Genomic DNA, 17,438 nt, shown 5'->3' on the forward strand with positions numbered 1-17,438 from the left:
AGGTAGGAGGTGATCCATTAGTTGGAGTACTTAATATCTTTATGGGTTTAGGCACCTGGTAATGACCTTCTTCACCCAGGCATTTAGCTAGCCTCTGTAAGGAATTCCATAGAAGCAGAAATAAAAGGCTCTTTGGTGTAAAAGACCGTTTATTCAGACATCTTAGAAAGCTCAAGTACACGCAGTGGCAGGAATAAGATCTCCCGCCAGAAACACAGGTTATAACTCTGTCCATCCCATCCCCCCTCCCGGATTCCCATGGGAACGGAGGTCTCATCTCCTACATGGGAGATAAGGTCTCCGCCGGAGAAGCTGGCCCATCGCCCGGGCTGTGGAATGCAGTCAAGGCCAGGCGGCTGCCCCTCTCGTCAACACCATTGAATCCTTTACAGCCTCCCTGGAAACCCCCTCTAGCTGCTGGTCAGGGGGGGTGGGGTTATTTTAATGTGATTTTTATTGCTGTTTTAATGGTTATATTTTATTCATGATATTTTTAGTGTGGGTTTTTGTTGTTTTTTTAAACTTTGTAAGCTGTGTAGAGACAGTAGTATGAGGTGGGATATAAATATCATAAATAAATAAAAAGTAATACATGTAAGTGCTGAGGGACAGCAACAAGGGAGGGCATTCTCTCTGTGCCTTGTTTGGCTCTCCAGGGCAACTGGTTGACTTCTATTTGAAACAAGATACTGGACTACAGGGGCCACTGATCTGATCCAGCAACCTGTTTTTATGTTCTTAGGTTCTCATGCTATTCATTTGTATGGAGCTTGAGGCATCGCATCAAGTTTTTAGTACTTCTGCTGTTGTCGAGGCACTTAACAGTATGCCTTGCCAGAAGATAGTCCTGTGATATAGGTCAGGCTGGGAGTTCATGACAGTTGGTGTGAGATGATGTTTGACACTTTCTGTTCTAAAACACTTCAATCCTTCCCACTGAATTCTAAATACATGTTTACCTGTCATGACAAGAAGCCCTTCTGGCAGAATAATGGTAATGGGGGATGCAGCAGAGAAGGGGTGCACCCTAAACAGAATTACACCTTCCTATACACATATGTCAATGGATTTAGGTGTACCTCTTCTTAGGGTTGCACTGTGAGACATTTTCCCCTTTCTTTACTATCTATTCCAAATCTTTCTCTTTAAACTCTTTTTTTCTGTAGAAATAGCAGCCACTGGGCTTAAAAAAACCAAACAAACCTATATGCATGTAATGCATAGCTCAACCTTGAGACATCACCACTTGCAGGGTGATCAGAACAACTCTCATTTTAAGCAGACACAAAGACAGCATCTGAAGGACCAGCTTTCGGTTTTCTACAATCTCCTGAAGAGGTACTCATGAGTGAAGGTGTTATAGTGATGATAACAGGGCAGCATTGATGAATTACCACAGGTTGCAAAGCACTATTAGAATTCAGAGTGTTTACCATTACTTCAGTGACACCGTCATGCTTAGGGATCATAGATGTGCTCCTCTTGAAGCAATTATATTGAGTGGCTGTTTAACTATAACTCCATTTTAACAGAAGGACAAACCTGTCAGATATAAGAGAAAAATTGATTCAAGTTTATAGCACCTTGGTCTAAATTTTACTTGCCACAAAATTTGACTGCTGGGGATGGATTTTTCTTCTGTGACGATGAGTCTGACTCTATTGTGCACAACTTCTTGAAGTGATGTAGAATAAAATGCAGGGAGATGAGCTCATCACCTTTATTCATTTATTTAAAATTGTATGCTGCTTTCTCAGCATTTTACACGATTTGACAAAAGATGATCAAAATACATAAAATAATACTTAAGAACTATAAACTATAAAGAACACTAGTCTATAGCCAACCATTTGTGGACTTCATGGAGTGAGACTTTCCCACTTCCCCCCATTCTGCTATAGCCTGCTGATCCCCCTGAAATTTTGTTCCAGACCATCAGGGAGACCATCAAGTTAACAATGGGAAGGGAAGAGAAGATTAGCAAGAATTCCTTCTCCCTCTCTGAAGATCTGAATGCCAGTAAGTCTTTGGTACTCTGTAGTTGGATCCATAGCAATATAAACATCATAACGAAGATCCCAGCAGACTCACTAGTCAAATGCCCTGCAAAATACGAAAACCTTCTGTCCCTGTGGAAAAATAAGAGAAGTGTTTCTCCACACTATTTTAGAAGATGGTTCCATGGAACATGAGCTACCACAGACAGAGCATGCGGCATTCCCCCATCATTATTCTCATTTGGCAGGTCAATTTTTCCTTCCAAGAGTCAGTTCCAACATGACATTGTATTATTGCCTTGCCTGTTCTTGTCAGACAGCAGATACTTGCAACCCCCAATAAGACAAATTGTACCCCTCAGGGCCATTTTGGGTAGAGAAATTATGAGGAGGGATGCTGAAGGCACTTCTTCCCCTACACCATGTTCCTGATCAGGCTACTGTAGCATTTGAGAAATTAGTTTCCTGCAGCGGGTGTCTGACTGTTGTGAAAAAATCATGTCTAGTTTGGACATAAGCACCTATTTGAGCTGTGTACCATTTTTTTATTTTTTTGTTAACAGCAGCAAGAGGCAACTGCCAAACAGGGCCAAGGGGGAACAGCTCTTGCCAGGAGTGTCTGCCCGGCAGAGCTCCGCAGTAGAACAAAGCTCGGGACGGGGCGCCCGCCCTGCGGAGCTTCAGCACGCTACCTGCATGACCAGATCCAGACCCATGCTTAGCCTCATGCTTCTGCTAAATAATGGCTATGGCCAATTTATTACCCCAGCAATGGAGTGGTGTGTATTATTGGTAAAGGGCTTTGCTTTGCACAAATAGGTCCACCCTCGGACAGCAACTTGGGGAGAGGCTGCTAGAGGGAGGTGGTGGGACTAGGGGTGGGAGATGCTAAATGCTGGTTGGCTGATGTGCTGGAAAGAGCAAGGGAAATAGGAAAAGGGGAGTGGCTATGGGGACTTTTGGAGGAGGGAAATAATAGTGGGGAAGAAAATACAGAGAAAAATGCAGTACCCCTGCAAGTCTTTGTGGGGCCAACTTGCTCTCTCTTGTTCTCTTCTGTTCTGTACTGTATAATCTGTGCTCCTTCTAAAACAGTATGAAACTATCTGGCCAGCCTTAGTCATGTATATTTTTCTGCTCTTATTTTTTCCTACAGTCAGTACAAAAACAGATACAGTTCCCTTTCCATGCATTTTTCAGTTGCAAAGAGCTGTACTTCCTAGAATTTATATCAGTTCATGTGGCTGATTCTGAGAAGTTAGGCTGAGTAACAGCCATGGATTCTGTGCAGAGCCTACATGAATTGCTTCCAGTTGACATGGAAACAGCCTAGATCAGGGGTAGGGAACCTGCGGCTCTCCAGATGTTCAGGAACTACAATTCCCATCAGCCTCTGTCAGCATGGCCAATTGGCCATGCTGGTGAAAACTGATGGGAAGCCACTAGCTCCTGAATTTTATCTGAAGCCACTGGGATTCCCTAAACTAGATCAATAGCACATTGCAGAAAATAATTGTGACACAGGCTGTTTCCACAAAGATGTTTTGCTCCACATTGGCTTCCATATGGCAGCTTTGTTATGGGGAGGTAGCATATATACGTTACCTTCTTAGTATGTTGATAGCATTTTAGTCAGCCCAAATAGATTTGCCTCTGATACTTCCAGAGAGGTAGCATTCAAGATTAAAGACAGAAAATTGATGTCCCTAAGGTTAATATAGCAATTTCCTTGACTTTTCCTAAGGTTAATATAGTAACTTCTAAGATTTTTAATTACATTTCAAACATTGATTTTCAATTTAACTAGAAAACTCAATTTCCAGCCCCCACCACCCACACAGGGTGGTTTGAATCATTTAGGCAAAATAGCTTGGTTACTGAGTGGCATCATAGGACAGTCACAAATAGAAAGTTCTGGTGCTTGCGTGAGTAGACTTAGATTTGTACAATTATTTTGCAAACACTGACTAAAAACTAGCACAAGTGCCATTCTATTTGGAATATATTTTACTATGGCATAGCTGAGTTACAGCAGGTGAATGTCCTAAGGTATGTAGGTTCTGTTGTGCTATGATGAGGGGAAAAAGCTAGCTGGAAAGCTGGAGTGCACTAACCTCTCTGCTTCTTTCCCTTCTTCTGTCTTTTCTAGGCAGGACAGGGCTGCTTGCTGATCTCTTGCCCAGTTTTGCTGTGGAAATTATGCCAGGTACTATTCAGTCATGTAACACTGTATTCTTCTGTTGCCTTCTTGGTTCATCAGTCTCTGCAAGTGGTGCATGTATGTATTCTTGTATGCACTTGTGCCCTCCATCCCTGATACCGTTGTGACTGCTTGCATCGCCAATGTACATTAAACAGGCTTGAGTGGAGAATAGTTAGTATTTATCATATGGAAAAATGAAGAAAGCAGCTATTGAAGATAGCATCGCTGTTCCAGTGCCATCCTAAGCAGAGGTTCACCTTTCTATGTCTATTCAAGTAACTAGGCTTAAAACGGTGCAGCTTTGCTTATGATGGCCCTGTTAGACACATACCTACTCACCTGTCAAGAAAATAATAGCTTACCTAAAGCTATCCTGTGGAACATAGATGCGTGCAGGTAAGCAGCCATGGCCTTGGATCCAATCAAATGTTTCTGCAGGCAGAAGGATTTCCTCTCACGAAGCCTGACTTTCTTGCCTCCCCCCTCCTGCTGTAGCCCAAAAAATGTCCACTGAAATCCTGTTCAGGGACATTTTGGGTGGCAGTGAGAGGACAGGTCATCATATGCCAGTAGAAATCTTTCTGCCTGTGGAAACATTTGATTCTGTTGAGGAAAAAGATTTCCGTTTGGAGTTCTGGCCTCCGCAACTTTCAAGTACCTTTTTTACTGCTGCTAACACATGTTCAAACGTAAAGTCAGCTGCAAAAATTCCATCGCTACAGTCAGCTTCAAACCATTTCTTTCTAGCTCAGTGGCATTCTCCCTCCCTCCCATCCTTCCAGCACTGTATAATCTTCTAGGGCAGTGATGGTGAATCTTTTGGGCTCAGTGTACCAAAAATTCAGAAAATGGCTAAATTGACTCTGCTGGTGTGTCACCCCACCCCCCATGCTGTCCAAGCAAAAATGAAACAATTCTTTACATATTCATTTTTTTAAAAAACACAGTCCAATCATGTGAAGTGCTATGTACTATACAAAGAAATGGCAAACAATTACAAAAATGACTGAAACTCAAACAAAGAGAATAATTGTTGTCAGATATTGGGGAACACTGGCTTGTCACCCAAAACATTATGTTGTGTCACCTTTGATGTGCATGTCATAGGTTCACCATCACTGTTCTGGGGACTTCTGTCAGCAATAGGCTGACATCACTTTCAAGAAAACCTGGATGTGACGTTTTTTATTTATTTAATTTATTTAAAACAATCGTTCGCCACCATTCTTTCTCATGGAGCTCAAGGCAGCATACAACATAGTTAGAACACATCAAATAAAATTAATTGAAACAGTTTAAATTTAAAATCACAATTCAGGACTGGCAGTAAACCTAACCTAACGTGATCCTAACTAAAACTGTATTCAGTTCCCTCCTAAAGATCAACTGTGAGAGAGCACTCCTCCCTGTAGTCATGTTTCTTTAGGAATCCGTAGGAACGCTTTGGAAAAAGCACAGAGTTTTTGATGATTCCCAGAGAAGGCAGACAAACCCAGAAATGACATCATGCTCATAGTAACAGCTTAATTTTTTTTCTTCACCCACCTCTGGAGTATTGTCAGGCAATGCCTGCTGAGGGCAAGGTATCTTCTGCCTGCATTGGGCATATGTCACCTCTGCTACCAACTGATGTAAGCAATTACTACATGATTCTGCTGTAATATAGCACACAGAGTGTGTTGATATACATTTCTCAGTTTGTGGTCTGTTTACGATTTTCAGAATACCAGCAAAGATTGAAACAGTAAACCTAAAACTGGGAAGGCTTTGTTAACTCCAAGTACAATGCTATAAAATAATCCTTCAAAGCACAAAACAAAATAACAGTTGCTAGGGTTTAACCTAAACAGCACAGACCCAGGGGTGCCTATGAACAAAATCTTTCAATAGGAGAAAGTAAAAAAAAAATGCTGACAGAATGATGAGTCATGATATAAAATTTTGAATTACTTTTAATAATCATCTTTGAAACAATGCTAAACCTCAGAGTTTGTACTTTACTAATTATCCAGAGTTTGTACCTTACTAATTATCCAAAAGACAAAAAATGCTTTCTAAGTTCTGTGGGTGTGCTTTTATGATTATTTGTAGAGGAGGTGTCATGGAGGCGAACAGCAAACACTTTTCTGGTTTGTTTCAGTTTTAAAACACATTTTCAGTTACCAAGTGTTATTGGGACTATCATGAATAAAGTTAAAAAAAGAATTACTCATAGTTAGATTCATTGGTGGACTCATGAACATACATTCAGTTTCCTCCTTGTAGTACTATAGGCTTACTGATAGGTTTTAGAGGAAAATAAGTAATTTTAGGATGGTAGGCAAATATGTCTTCACCAACTAGGATTTATTTTCGTGGACTGCCAATTTTTTTTTCGAGATCTAGTTGTCCCGTTGTTTCCTTTTCACTTGGTATTCTTTTCTGCTGGTTGTTTGCTTGGCAAAAGTGGATGAACATTCTCCTGAACTTTTCCATTTTTATATAGGCAGGTTTAAAACAAGTTCCTGTCTTATATTCTTCGGGTCATTCTTTAACTGTTCCTCGATATTGAATTTTGTTTGTTGAAGTTCTTGTTGGAAACTCTTAACAATTTCCTTTGTGTTGTGTTCTAATTGGCTTAATTGCAAAGAGCTTAACTGATGCTGTTCAATTATCTTCATTCTAGTAGGTGGCAGCAACGTTTGGCAGAGTAAATGGTGTTTTTTTCAATCGGAACACATAATAAATTATTGGCAAAACTCAGAAGAACTGTTGTTTCCAATGAAACTGCTTATGTTCCCACATTCAATAAAAACAGTCCCATCCCGCTATGATAGATATGAAGTTGTCTTTGACTGAATAGTTATAAATTTCAGTATAGCATATTTGTATAGCATATTTCAGTAAACATATTTGTAGGGATTTTCAGTGCAACTGTAAACCCACTGATTTCTGTGAATTTAGGAGAGTGTAAATCTTTTTAAGACTAGTAGTGCTAATCAGTATGGGCGGTTTTGCTTAATTAGTAAAATTGTGAACCACAACATTCAACACATGACAAATAATCTAAATTCAACCCATTACCATCTAGTCATTAACCTCTGTTTTCTACCTGGCTATCATACCTCATAAATGGGCTATCCACTTTAAATGTTGCTTTTAATTAGAATAAAAATATCTGCTTTCATAAATCTGCTGAAGGAAGATTATTATTTTGGAATGCTTTAAGAAGAGGAATGGGATCAGCTACAAACATAGTTCAAATATTTTTGAAACCAAAGAACTGCTTTTTTAATGGTAGAGATTATAAACAATAATTTCTACACTTACTGCATGTTTTTACATTTTCGTTGTTTTCACAAGTTGCACTTTGGCATTGGTTAAACTTATCACAGAGTGCCGCCACCTCTTTTTATGTTTTTGCGTGTGCAGAGATATAGCTAAAATGTTAGTGTTGTTCTCAAGGGCTCCTTGGCTTTGCAGTTCATATTTTATGCATATAATTAAAACATGATTGAATGTAAAACTGTAAAATAAAAGTCCATCACTGCCTTTATATTTCAGGTGAAAGAATATACCTTCCATCTTTGCATGCATTTCAAATCAATTTTACTGAGGCCAGAACTGGAAATGTATTTATTTATTTAGAAAGTGCTTATGCCAGCTCTACAAGAACCTGCCTGAGAAGTGGTGTTGCGAGCTTTGGGTTGGGAAATTCTTGGACATTTGAGGGTAGAGCCAGGGAAAGTGCCTCAGCAAGGTATAATGCCATAGATTCCATCCTCCAAAGCAGCCCTTTTTTCTGGAGGAACTAATCTCTCTTGCCTCTGTAGTTCTAGGGGACACTCAATCCACCTGTAGGCTGGCAGTGCTACTGAGGAGTAGTGTGTGTGTTTAAGCCCAATCCATGGGGGAAGCACATCCTGGAAGTGGTGTGCACCCATGTTGATGCATTTGCTTATCCCACTGGTGTAAGTGGCACCTATGCTGGTGAGGAGGGCAAACAGGGGAGCAGACAGGCCCATGGAACCTGATCCAGAAGAGGCTGCCTCTCTCAGAGCCACACTGGCATAATGGAGGACATTGGTGTAGTTTGGGGTGGGCTAGGGCGTTCCTGGAGTAGAGACTAATTTAGCCAGCCTCCACCAGGTTTTCAACCTGGGAACTACCTCCTTCCCCAGCCACAGACTTATACCACTAGAAAGTGTGGCTTATGTGTGTTTTTTTTAAAAAAATGTTTGTTTTTATGCCTTCCCACACCGCCTGAAACCCTTTTGGAGGCCATGCAGTGGTGCAGAAGCAGTGTCATCCCAGGCTGCCTCACCCCCTGGGTTGGGTTATCCATGTACATAGTACCATCAAGTCACAACTGACTTACAGTGGGGTTTCAATGCAAATGATTAAGCAGGGGTGGTTTGCCAATGTCTTCCTCTGCAGACTGTTCCTTGGAGGTTTCCATTCCAAGTACTGACCTGGCTTAGCTTCAGAGATCGGATAAAATTGGGCTATACTGTTCCCAGTCCATTTCACACTGAGGAGGCTTACTAAATGAAATTATTAAAGCTTTCAAAGCATTAGATACTGTTCATTAACATCAGGCATTAAAACCCATTCCAGCATAGAAACATAAACTGTAAAAAAACCACAATGCCCAGTCTGACAATGTTAAAAGATCAATCCCCATAATTAAAAACCTGGGTGAGCCGACATGTATTGGCCTGCTGCCTAAAAGAAAGCAATATATAGGCACCAGGCAATCCTCAAGGTGGAAGCATTCCATAAGCAAGGTGCCACTTCGGAAGAAGTCCTGGTTCTGGATGCAGCTCATCTCACCTCTGAAGGCAGCAGCACAGAAAGCAGAGCTTGTGAGACAGATGTTATCATTCTGGCTTCAGATAGAAGAAGAAGAAGAGTTTGGATTTATATCCCCCCTTTCTCTCCTCTAGGAAACTCAAAGGGGCTTACAATCTCCTTTCCCTTCCCCCCTCACAACAAAAACCCTGTGAGGTAGGTGGGGCTAAGAGAGCTCAGAAAAGCTGTGACTAGCTCAAGGTCACCCAGCTGGCGTGTGTGGGATTCACAGGCTAATCTGAATTCCCCAGATAAGCCTCCACAGCTCAAGCGGCAGAGCAGGGAATCAAACCCGATTCCTCCAGATTACAATGCACCTGCTCTTAACCACTACGCCACTGCTGCTCTTCATAGCCATAACCATTCTTTAAGTGTGGAAGGTGACTATTATTCCATCCTTGTGCCACCAAAATTGTTTTAATGCCAGGTGATGCTGTTTTGTTTCTTAATATATTTCAGTTGCTTGGAAAATTGTTAATCAGTTTTAATTATCGTTTTATACTCTGTTCAATTCTCTTTTTGAAGAATCTGTGTTCTATTAGACACCATGGTAGCTTTTAAAGTTTGCAAGTGGCATAGATTTTTGTTAGATGTATTTAAAAATACTAGTTCTATCTGTACTTTATTTACATAAGCATTCAAACAGTACAATCTTAAACAGAATCACACCTTTCTAAATCCATTGAAATCAATCAGTTTAGAAGGATAGAGCTGTGTTTAGAACAGTATTAAGTATGCCACCTAGATTCTTTGGTAGTATCATACCTCTAATAGCATTCTTTTCAATAGTTTATAATTGGTCCTAATTAAAGAAAGCCAATGTAGGATTGGTGGGATTGGTTTCAAACTCCCATTCAGCCATGAATCCAACTGGGTGATCATGGGCCAATCATTCTCTCCCTCAGGTTTACTTACAAGATTATTGTGTGGTTAAAATAGTGGAGGGGAATTTCATATTTAAATCTCTGTAGCAGGTATTCATATACAGTAACAACTTATTTAACACAATTTGGGGCCTAACCACGCTAGTCTGAAGATAATGGAGAAAAAATATCCCATTGACTTTTCAGTTATGTTCATAGGTAACAGTAGTGAGAGCCAGCATGATATAGTGTTTAAGAATGGCAGACTCTGGAGAATCAGTTTGGTTTCTCCATCCCTCCCACTCCTCCATATGAAGCCTGCTGGGTGACACTGGACAAGTCACAGTTCTCTCAGAATTCTCTTAGCCCAAGTGGAGGCAGGCAGTGGCAAATCACCTTTAAACCCTCGAAAGCTCTACCGGATCACCATAACTCAATTGTGACTGATTGCTCTTTCTACCACTGACATTTTGCTATATTATTAGTTTCTCCACACTGGCCCTATAAAATATTCCATTTTTTCTGTGTTAAATTAGTGGTGGGATGCTTGAGTTTGATTTCAAATTATGAGCTTTTGGATCTCTGTAGCAAACTTTAATTAGTTAGGGCGGTGAAGTGATGACACAATTGTTTCTTTTTGAACACATTTTTTGTTCTCATAATTACTCTGCCAACAAGGAGTGGAAAGAATATTGATAGTGGCCCCTCACCCTTTCTGCACAACTGGCAGCTTTTAATGAATTATATTCTAATTTACATTTCTTTCAGTATCTCCAAAAGGAATGTTGAGGTTTTGGTATTTTTTTTGTTTTTAATTGATGAAAAATTAAAAGGCTGATGATTAATCAACAAAACCTTCTTTATTCCGTTGGCAGCTGCATGTTTCACACACCTCTCTCTGTTTGCTTTCAGAGTGGGTATTTGTGGGTTTGGTGATCCTGGGGGCATTTCTCTTCTTTCTCCTGGTTGGAATCTGCTGGTGCCAGTGTTGCCCTCACAGCTGCTGCTGCTACGTCCGTTGTCCCTGCTGTCCAGATACCTGCTGCTGTCCACGTGCATGTGAGTGACTGCCTTCCAAAATGTACTAAATCATGAAGCAGCCTTTTGTTTATCTACTTTATGGGGATATATACTCTTTTTTAACTACTTGAAGAAGTTGCTGATCAGCAGTGAAGTAATGGATTGGATCCAGACAAACTTGGGAATTTCTACCAATGCCCCCTTTCTGACTGCAGACACAACCTCCTCGTGTTATTGCTGTTAGGAGCCACTGTTCTTCAGGATCAACATTTTGTGGAGATAGGGTTGCCAGCTTCAGGTTGGGAAATACTTGGAGATTTTTTTTTGGGGGGGGGGGGTGGAGTCCGAGGAGGGTAAGCATTAGGAAGGGGAGGGTCTTCAATGGGCTATAATGCCATAGAGTCCACTTTCAAAAGCACCCATTTTCTCCAGCTGTATTGATCTCTTTCACCTGGAGATCAATTGTAATACCAGAAGTTCTAGAGGTAGATAACCTTATGTGGGGACCAGTGGATTGCTGTGGGAGGGAGGAGATTGAAAATCTCATTCTGCTGCTAGAAAGTTTATTCTGGATACAGTTCACTGTGAGCCAAACACATGTGGGTTGACTTTTCACAGCACTGAGCTTTTCATAGATCTCATTTCCATGGGATGACACAAAACACAGGGACCTCGGATCTAGCTACTAGTTGACCATTACAATGACTTAAATATAACAGTCGGCTCTTGATTGATTTGGGCCAATAGCTGCAGTGTGGATAAGGAATGTTCTGTGGGATGGGATGTGTCAGTATTTCTCCTGGAAAGACATGTAAGATCTGTCTATGGCAGGGATCAGCAACCTTTACCACCCAAAGAGCCATTTGGACCTGTTTTTCACAGCCCTGAAGATCTACTGAGCCAGAGAGGCAGCTCTGCACAGAGCCGCCTCTGGTTCGGTCCCTCCTCTCAGATCTCTGGTGCCTAGGATGAGAGGAGTGTAAGGACCAAACAAGCTGCAGCAATGGAAGATCGGCCCCCCAGGCGCGCGCCCAGTACAACGCACACCCCCTCATCCCCTGGTAGCTCTGCCTCTGCATTTTCTCCCCGTCCCCAACTTTTAACCACTCCTGTTTCTCTTTCACCCATCAGTTGTTTCTTTCTCATAAAGGCCACATGACAGTGGTGGAATTCAGCAGGTTCGCACCACTACCAAGTGATCGGGAGCAACAGCCACTTTCACATCCTGCATGTGAGCTCCCAAAGGCACCTGGTGGGCCACTGCGAATAGCAGAGAGCTGGACTAGATAGACTCTGGTCTGATCCAGCTGGCTTGTACTTATGTTCTTATGTTCTCACTTCGGCAGAATCGGTTGTTAAAATGGTGTTAAATTATTTGAATCTTATCACCGAATCAGTGGTTAAATTATTTGAATCCCACCACTGCCGCACAACCTCCTTCCTCCTCATGGAGGCCTGCAACTTTGGGTACCATATTGGTTGGTACAATAATCCCAAAAGCTACCTGCATTTTTCTTCTCATGATGTCTACCCTTGAAGGCTTGATCTTCTACTTTAAGTTTTCAGAGGTATCCTAATCTGAAGTGGCCCCATTGTGCAGATTTTTTTACTTGCATGGCGGGGCCATGCATGGCAATTTGATAGAAGATATTAAGTGCCTGATGCAATCCCAATTTCAATACTGCTTCCAGCTGGTTGCAGGAAGGGCATGTTTGAGCTACACAAATGCTTACATTTTATCTTAACATATATTCCACGGGGGTTAAATACTTGGTGTGGACAAACCTTTGGAAGAGTCAAAAACCTCTTACAGTTTCTGTTATTCACCTTCAATATCTAAGGGCAAGAATAGCAATAATTATTTGCACAGCATTAATCGTGGAACACTGCAGGGCTCCAGGGCTAGTGCTTCAATCATTATTGACATTTCATCTTTTCTTCCCCAGTATATGAGGCCGGAAAAGCTGCAAAAGCTGGATATCCTCCGGGAGTTCCATCAATCCCTGGCCCTTACTATATTCCCACGGTACCTGTGGCTGGTGCCCCATCTCATGCTGTCATGATGGAAAAATCGCATCTTCCTCCATTGGCGCCCAGTGAATCCAGTGCAGGAGGACAAAGTGGTAATCTGGAATCTAACTGTGTCTGTTCAGATCACGCTGAGGCAACAGAGCCCCAAATGGAAACAAAATAGGGAAAATATGTGTCTCCATATGCTATGAATTTAGAAAAATAGTTAATTTCTGTGTGAAAAGAACATGTAATTCCCCAGTTTTAACAAAGGGATGATTGGAAGTTCAGGAAGGGATGTTTGCCCTAGAAAAAAAATTAAGATGCAGACCTTGGTGCTTGTACTCTTGATAGCATCACATGTGCACAGATGTTCATATTCTTTCATGCAGACTCCCATTTCTTTTCATGTGAGGCTGCTCTAGACATTATCTGGATGGTAGATGGTGAAATTACAGCTAATCCAGAAGAGAAGGAGGTGATGCTAAAGTAAGGAAGGCCCCCCACAGCCCATGCACTGGATTATGCTATATGTGCTCTCCTCTCTTTTTAGCAGTTTGGTCTTGCAAGGATTAAGTGTGAGATATATTGGATATCCATGCTAAACATTTGATAGGTCCTGTTTGGAAGAATATTTAGGGCTGATTCAAACAATACAATTGGTCACAATTTCTCTTTTTTCTTTCAGTTCACATTTGCAATGGAATACATTACACAAGTCATTTTGGGCCCCTGTTGGGGGAGAAAGGCAGGGTTTACATAAAATAAAAAGTTTTTTAAAATGTGCAACCATTTAGTAGGGATTTCTGGGGGCTACACTTTCATCTTTCTGCCCTGCGTCTTTTGTGGGGGGGGGGGGGTTCCTCATGGGCCTGGTCAGACTAACAAATGTGAGTTTGCACAACTGTCCAAAGTAAAAAAAAAGACTTGTGTTCTTCCTCTGTCTGACCTGTGCCATCCACAGACAATATTTTTAGTGATTGATACACAGACCATTCGGCCCCACATTGTTCAGAGCAGAGAAAAAAACCCCTTCCGAATTAGCTTAATGGTAGCACACAGATTTCTACCTAGATTGTGCGCAGTCTAGGTCATGTGCCGCATGTCTTAAAGCAAAGTGATCTGTTGTGATTTTTTAAAAGAACCCTTTCTGTGTGTAAGGCTGCAACCACATACTTACTCGGTAGTGTCCAGGCATAGTATGTTCCACCTCTTTGGCAGTATGTCCCATTGAACCCAGTGAGAGTTGCTTCCAAGTAAGGGTGGTTAGGATGGGATCTTAGGTGATTTTCCCATCCTTGATAGACAACCACATAGGCCATTTATCAGCAGCACCTCACAGTGCTTGTGTATCAAAAGCTTACCCTATAAGTCTCTTGAGATTGCAGGTGGCATTTAGGAAGGAAAACTCTAATCGTTAATAGTCACAAAGTTGTCTTTTACCACAGCACTCCATTTGAGATGACTTTGCTGAAAAAGCAATTAGTTATCATATGCCAGCAATAAAGCTTCTGTACCTTTGTGCTAGCATACTGACCTTTTGAGGGATTATCAGAAAAGTCAGGCTTCTAATAATTTGTGCTGTCCTGGACCCAACATAAGAATAGATGAACTGATGAGAGTACAGCATTTGGGAGTGGGAAATAAACCAGCAGTTGGCTTAAACCAGAAATAATACCGAATGAAGACATCATCTTCCTCAACAATTTTGACAACACATCAATGCTTCATTTATGCGCACTTTTTAAACAAAAGCAAACGTCATTTCACAGAAACTGCTTCACAGTTTAGACTATAATCCTGGGAAAATCAAGGCTTGCTTAACACCAATGTGTATTTAGATCTGGTATGGGTTCAGTTCTTTGCCGTAATTATATACTGGCTGCATACCTTGTAAAAGACCAATGAACCTTCCTCCGTACCCCCAGCTTCTTATATCTCTGGAGCCAACAAATTGAAGGACTTCTCTGTTGTGTGCCTCGTGATAATTACTTCTTATTTTATATGGAAGAACCCATAGAATGACAGGCTGAATGACTGGATTACAGGAATTTTACTGATGGTGATAGACTGGTGGGCTTTTAAAAAGAGGTGTAGCAGGTGTACCCAATTATAATAGAACTGTGGTGAAAGATGATGTACAAGGAAGAAACAGTAAATGTTTCTGTATAAATTAAGAAGTTTATTTTTTCTACATCACTAGTCATTCCGTGCAGGGTAACACTATGTAGTTTCATCTCCTGCAGCTCAGTGTGTAGGAGTGTACTGGAATGAAAAGAGTATGCCCTTATAATTGACAGCAGAAACAATAAGTGTTGAACAGGGGTTTAAAACTATTATTGAAAATAAAATCTGCAATTCTGTTCCGAATACACCTGTTAAGATTGTTTCCAGAAGAGATCTCCTTATGATTAAACCACTTAGGGTGCAAATCAGTACACATTCTATCCTGTCCATTGGATATTTTGGTTTATTTATGTGACAGTTCATTAATGGGTTGGATCTCACAAATCTGTTCCATTAGCAGAGATGCTTTTCTCTGCTATTTGGAGTCTTCAATGGGGGAAAGCAGCTTCTTTAACACAGCAGACACTCAGGGGATCCAACTAGGGCTTCCAAGCCTGCAGTGGGGTTTGAGGAATCCTCTATCCCCAGGACCAACTGTCCTCCTCCCAACCGTCACACTGGTTGCCAGGCCTAAATCCAACTTAATATCTTTACTTGTTGGTTTGACAATTAGGTTTGGTATCAGATGGTGACATATTGGGAAGAAGCCATTGCCGCAGCACCTCAGAAGTGTCCATCGTTGGCTAGACCCCCCCCCCCCGCCCCGCTGCTCTTTTCTACCCTTCCAACTTGCCCACTAACTTGTGTGGATGACTAAGTGACAACAGTGATATCTGGGCAAATGAGTGGTAGCAAAAGAGAAGCCTACTTGCGGGGGCGGGGGCGGGGAGTCTGATACTGGACGTGTTGATTAAAGTTATATATTTCTGAAAGTCTTCAGCCACAACTGTGTTGACTGTGTTTCACTCTGCTTTTTAGTTAACCATACATGTGTTATGAAGAACACATCTTTCAAATAATTGTAACTGTTGAGCTCTTTGATTTCAAGCTGATAAAAAAGCATGTCGTATGTTAAAAGAACTGTGAGACAAATAATAAAGCAATAGGTGCAGGATAACCTAACATAGCACTCATGTCTTAGAATGAATTTATTGATCATTCACTTACTTCTGCTTTTCCCAACAGTACGTAAAGGCTACCGAATCCAGGCTGACAAAGACAGAGATTCAATGAAGGTGTTGTACTATGTTGAGAAGGAACTGGCTCAGTTTGACCCAGCGAGGAGGATGCGAGAAAGATGTGAGAAACAGATCTTGTCCAGTTATTTTTAGCAAAGCTCAACACTGAATCCTTTGAGACAGATTGGAATGTTAATGTAGACTCCACCTCGTGCCTCTGACCTTTTAAAAAATATAAATTATTGTTTTTAATAGCAGGGCCCAGTAGCCTCCTTGGGATCTTTGAAGGTAGTCCAGGAAGTCCCTAAGTTCTCTGTAAGACAGAGGATGAGCCTTTCTTTGCTATCTTGCTGATGTGAAAACAGAGCCCACTCATTTTTTAGGAATGGAGGCAGGGTCTCTATGCCTTTAGAGAAGGGGACAGATCAGTTCCCCCCTTTTTCATACATTAGCTGCCATTCACAGTTACTGAGCCTTCAAATCACTTCAGAGCACTGGCCAGGAAACATGATTTGTTGCTCACAGAGAGAGAGAGAAAGAGAGAGAGAGAGAGAGAGAGAGAGAGAGAGAGAGAGAGAGAGAGAGAGAGAGAACATAGACATTAATAGTGAACAATCGTTTTCAGCTGGTACTCCAGATTTTATGTGATATTGGCCTTTTTCTCCCTGTTTCTGTGACCAGCTCTGGAGGTTTTCCCAGGTCCCTCCCAGCCCTGTTCCATTAGCCTTTATCTAGAATTTATTAACCAGCAAGCATCTTTCTTGCTATGTCTGATGCCAAGTTCCAGGTAGTTGTTGCTGCAGTGCAAACCATTGTGTGTCCTGCACAGGTACCAGAATATGTGCCTTGTTTTCAGATGCACTCCTTGGGAATTGGTGGACATTTAGCACCTTTATCAATAACAGGCCTAATTCTCACTAAGGAGTTAAACTATATCTGGGCTGTACACAGGGTATATGAGCCCTCACTGATATCTTTATTTGGAGCAATTATTTTGTATGGAGGAATACTGTCACTTGACAGTATTCCTCCATACAAAATAATTGCTCCAAATAAAGATATCAATGAGAAAGGTTCTGCCTCATTCTCGCACACTTGTTTTCTATGTGCATAAAACTTTTGGGGGGAGTGGTTGGGAGCATTCCTTTATGGGAGACCCTAACTGCTCTATGAAATGGTACACAGGATGACCAGTTCGCTGTAGACTAGGCCTTTATGTAATTTGTCAAAGGTATCAAGGATTCAGAAGTACACAATGACTACTTTTGAG

At 41.4% G+C, this 17,438-nt stretch overlaps 1 protein-coding gene across 2 annotated transcripts in view; it reads left to right on the plus strand.

Annotated features, from left to right (window-relative positions):
• Positions 1-17,438, plus strand: part of ILDR2 (immunoglobulin like domain containing receptor 2) — a 68,893-nt gene that overhangs the window by 40,265 nt on the left and 11,190 nt on the right. Inside the window, exons 4-7 of one of the 2 annotated variants that reach the window (XM_048495079.1) lie at positions 4,147-4,203; positions 10,806-10,952; positions 12,860-13,036; positions 16,176-16,289. In XM_048495079.1, coding sequence (XP_048351036.1) covers positions 4,147-4,203; positions 10,806-10,952; positions 12,860-13,036; positions 16,176-16,289 — 495 coding nt within the window. The remainder of the gene's footprint in view (positions 1-4,146; positions 4,204-10,805; positions 10,953-12,859; positions 13,037-16,175; positions 16,290-17,438) is intronic. The other variant, XM_048495080.1, reaches the window with a different exon arrangement.

The sequence above is a fragment of the Sphaerodactylus townsendi genome, linkage group LG04 (assembly GCF_021028975.2).
Source record: "Sphaerodactylus townsendi isolate TG3544 linkage group LG04, MPM_Stown_v2.3, whole genome shotgun sequence".
NCBI classification, from domain to species: domain Eukaryota; kingdom Metazoa; phylum Chordata; class Lepidosauria; order Squamata; family Sphaerodactylidae; genus Sphaerodactylus; species Sphaerodactylus townsendi.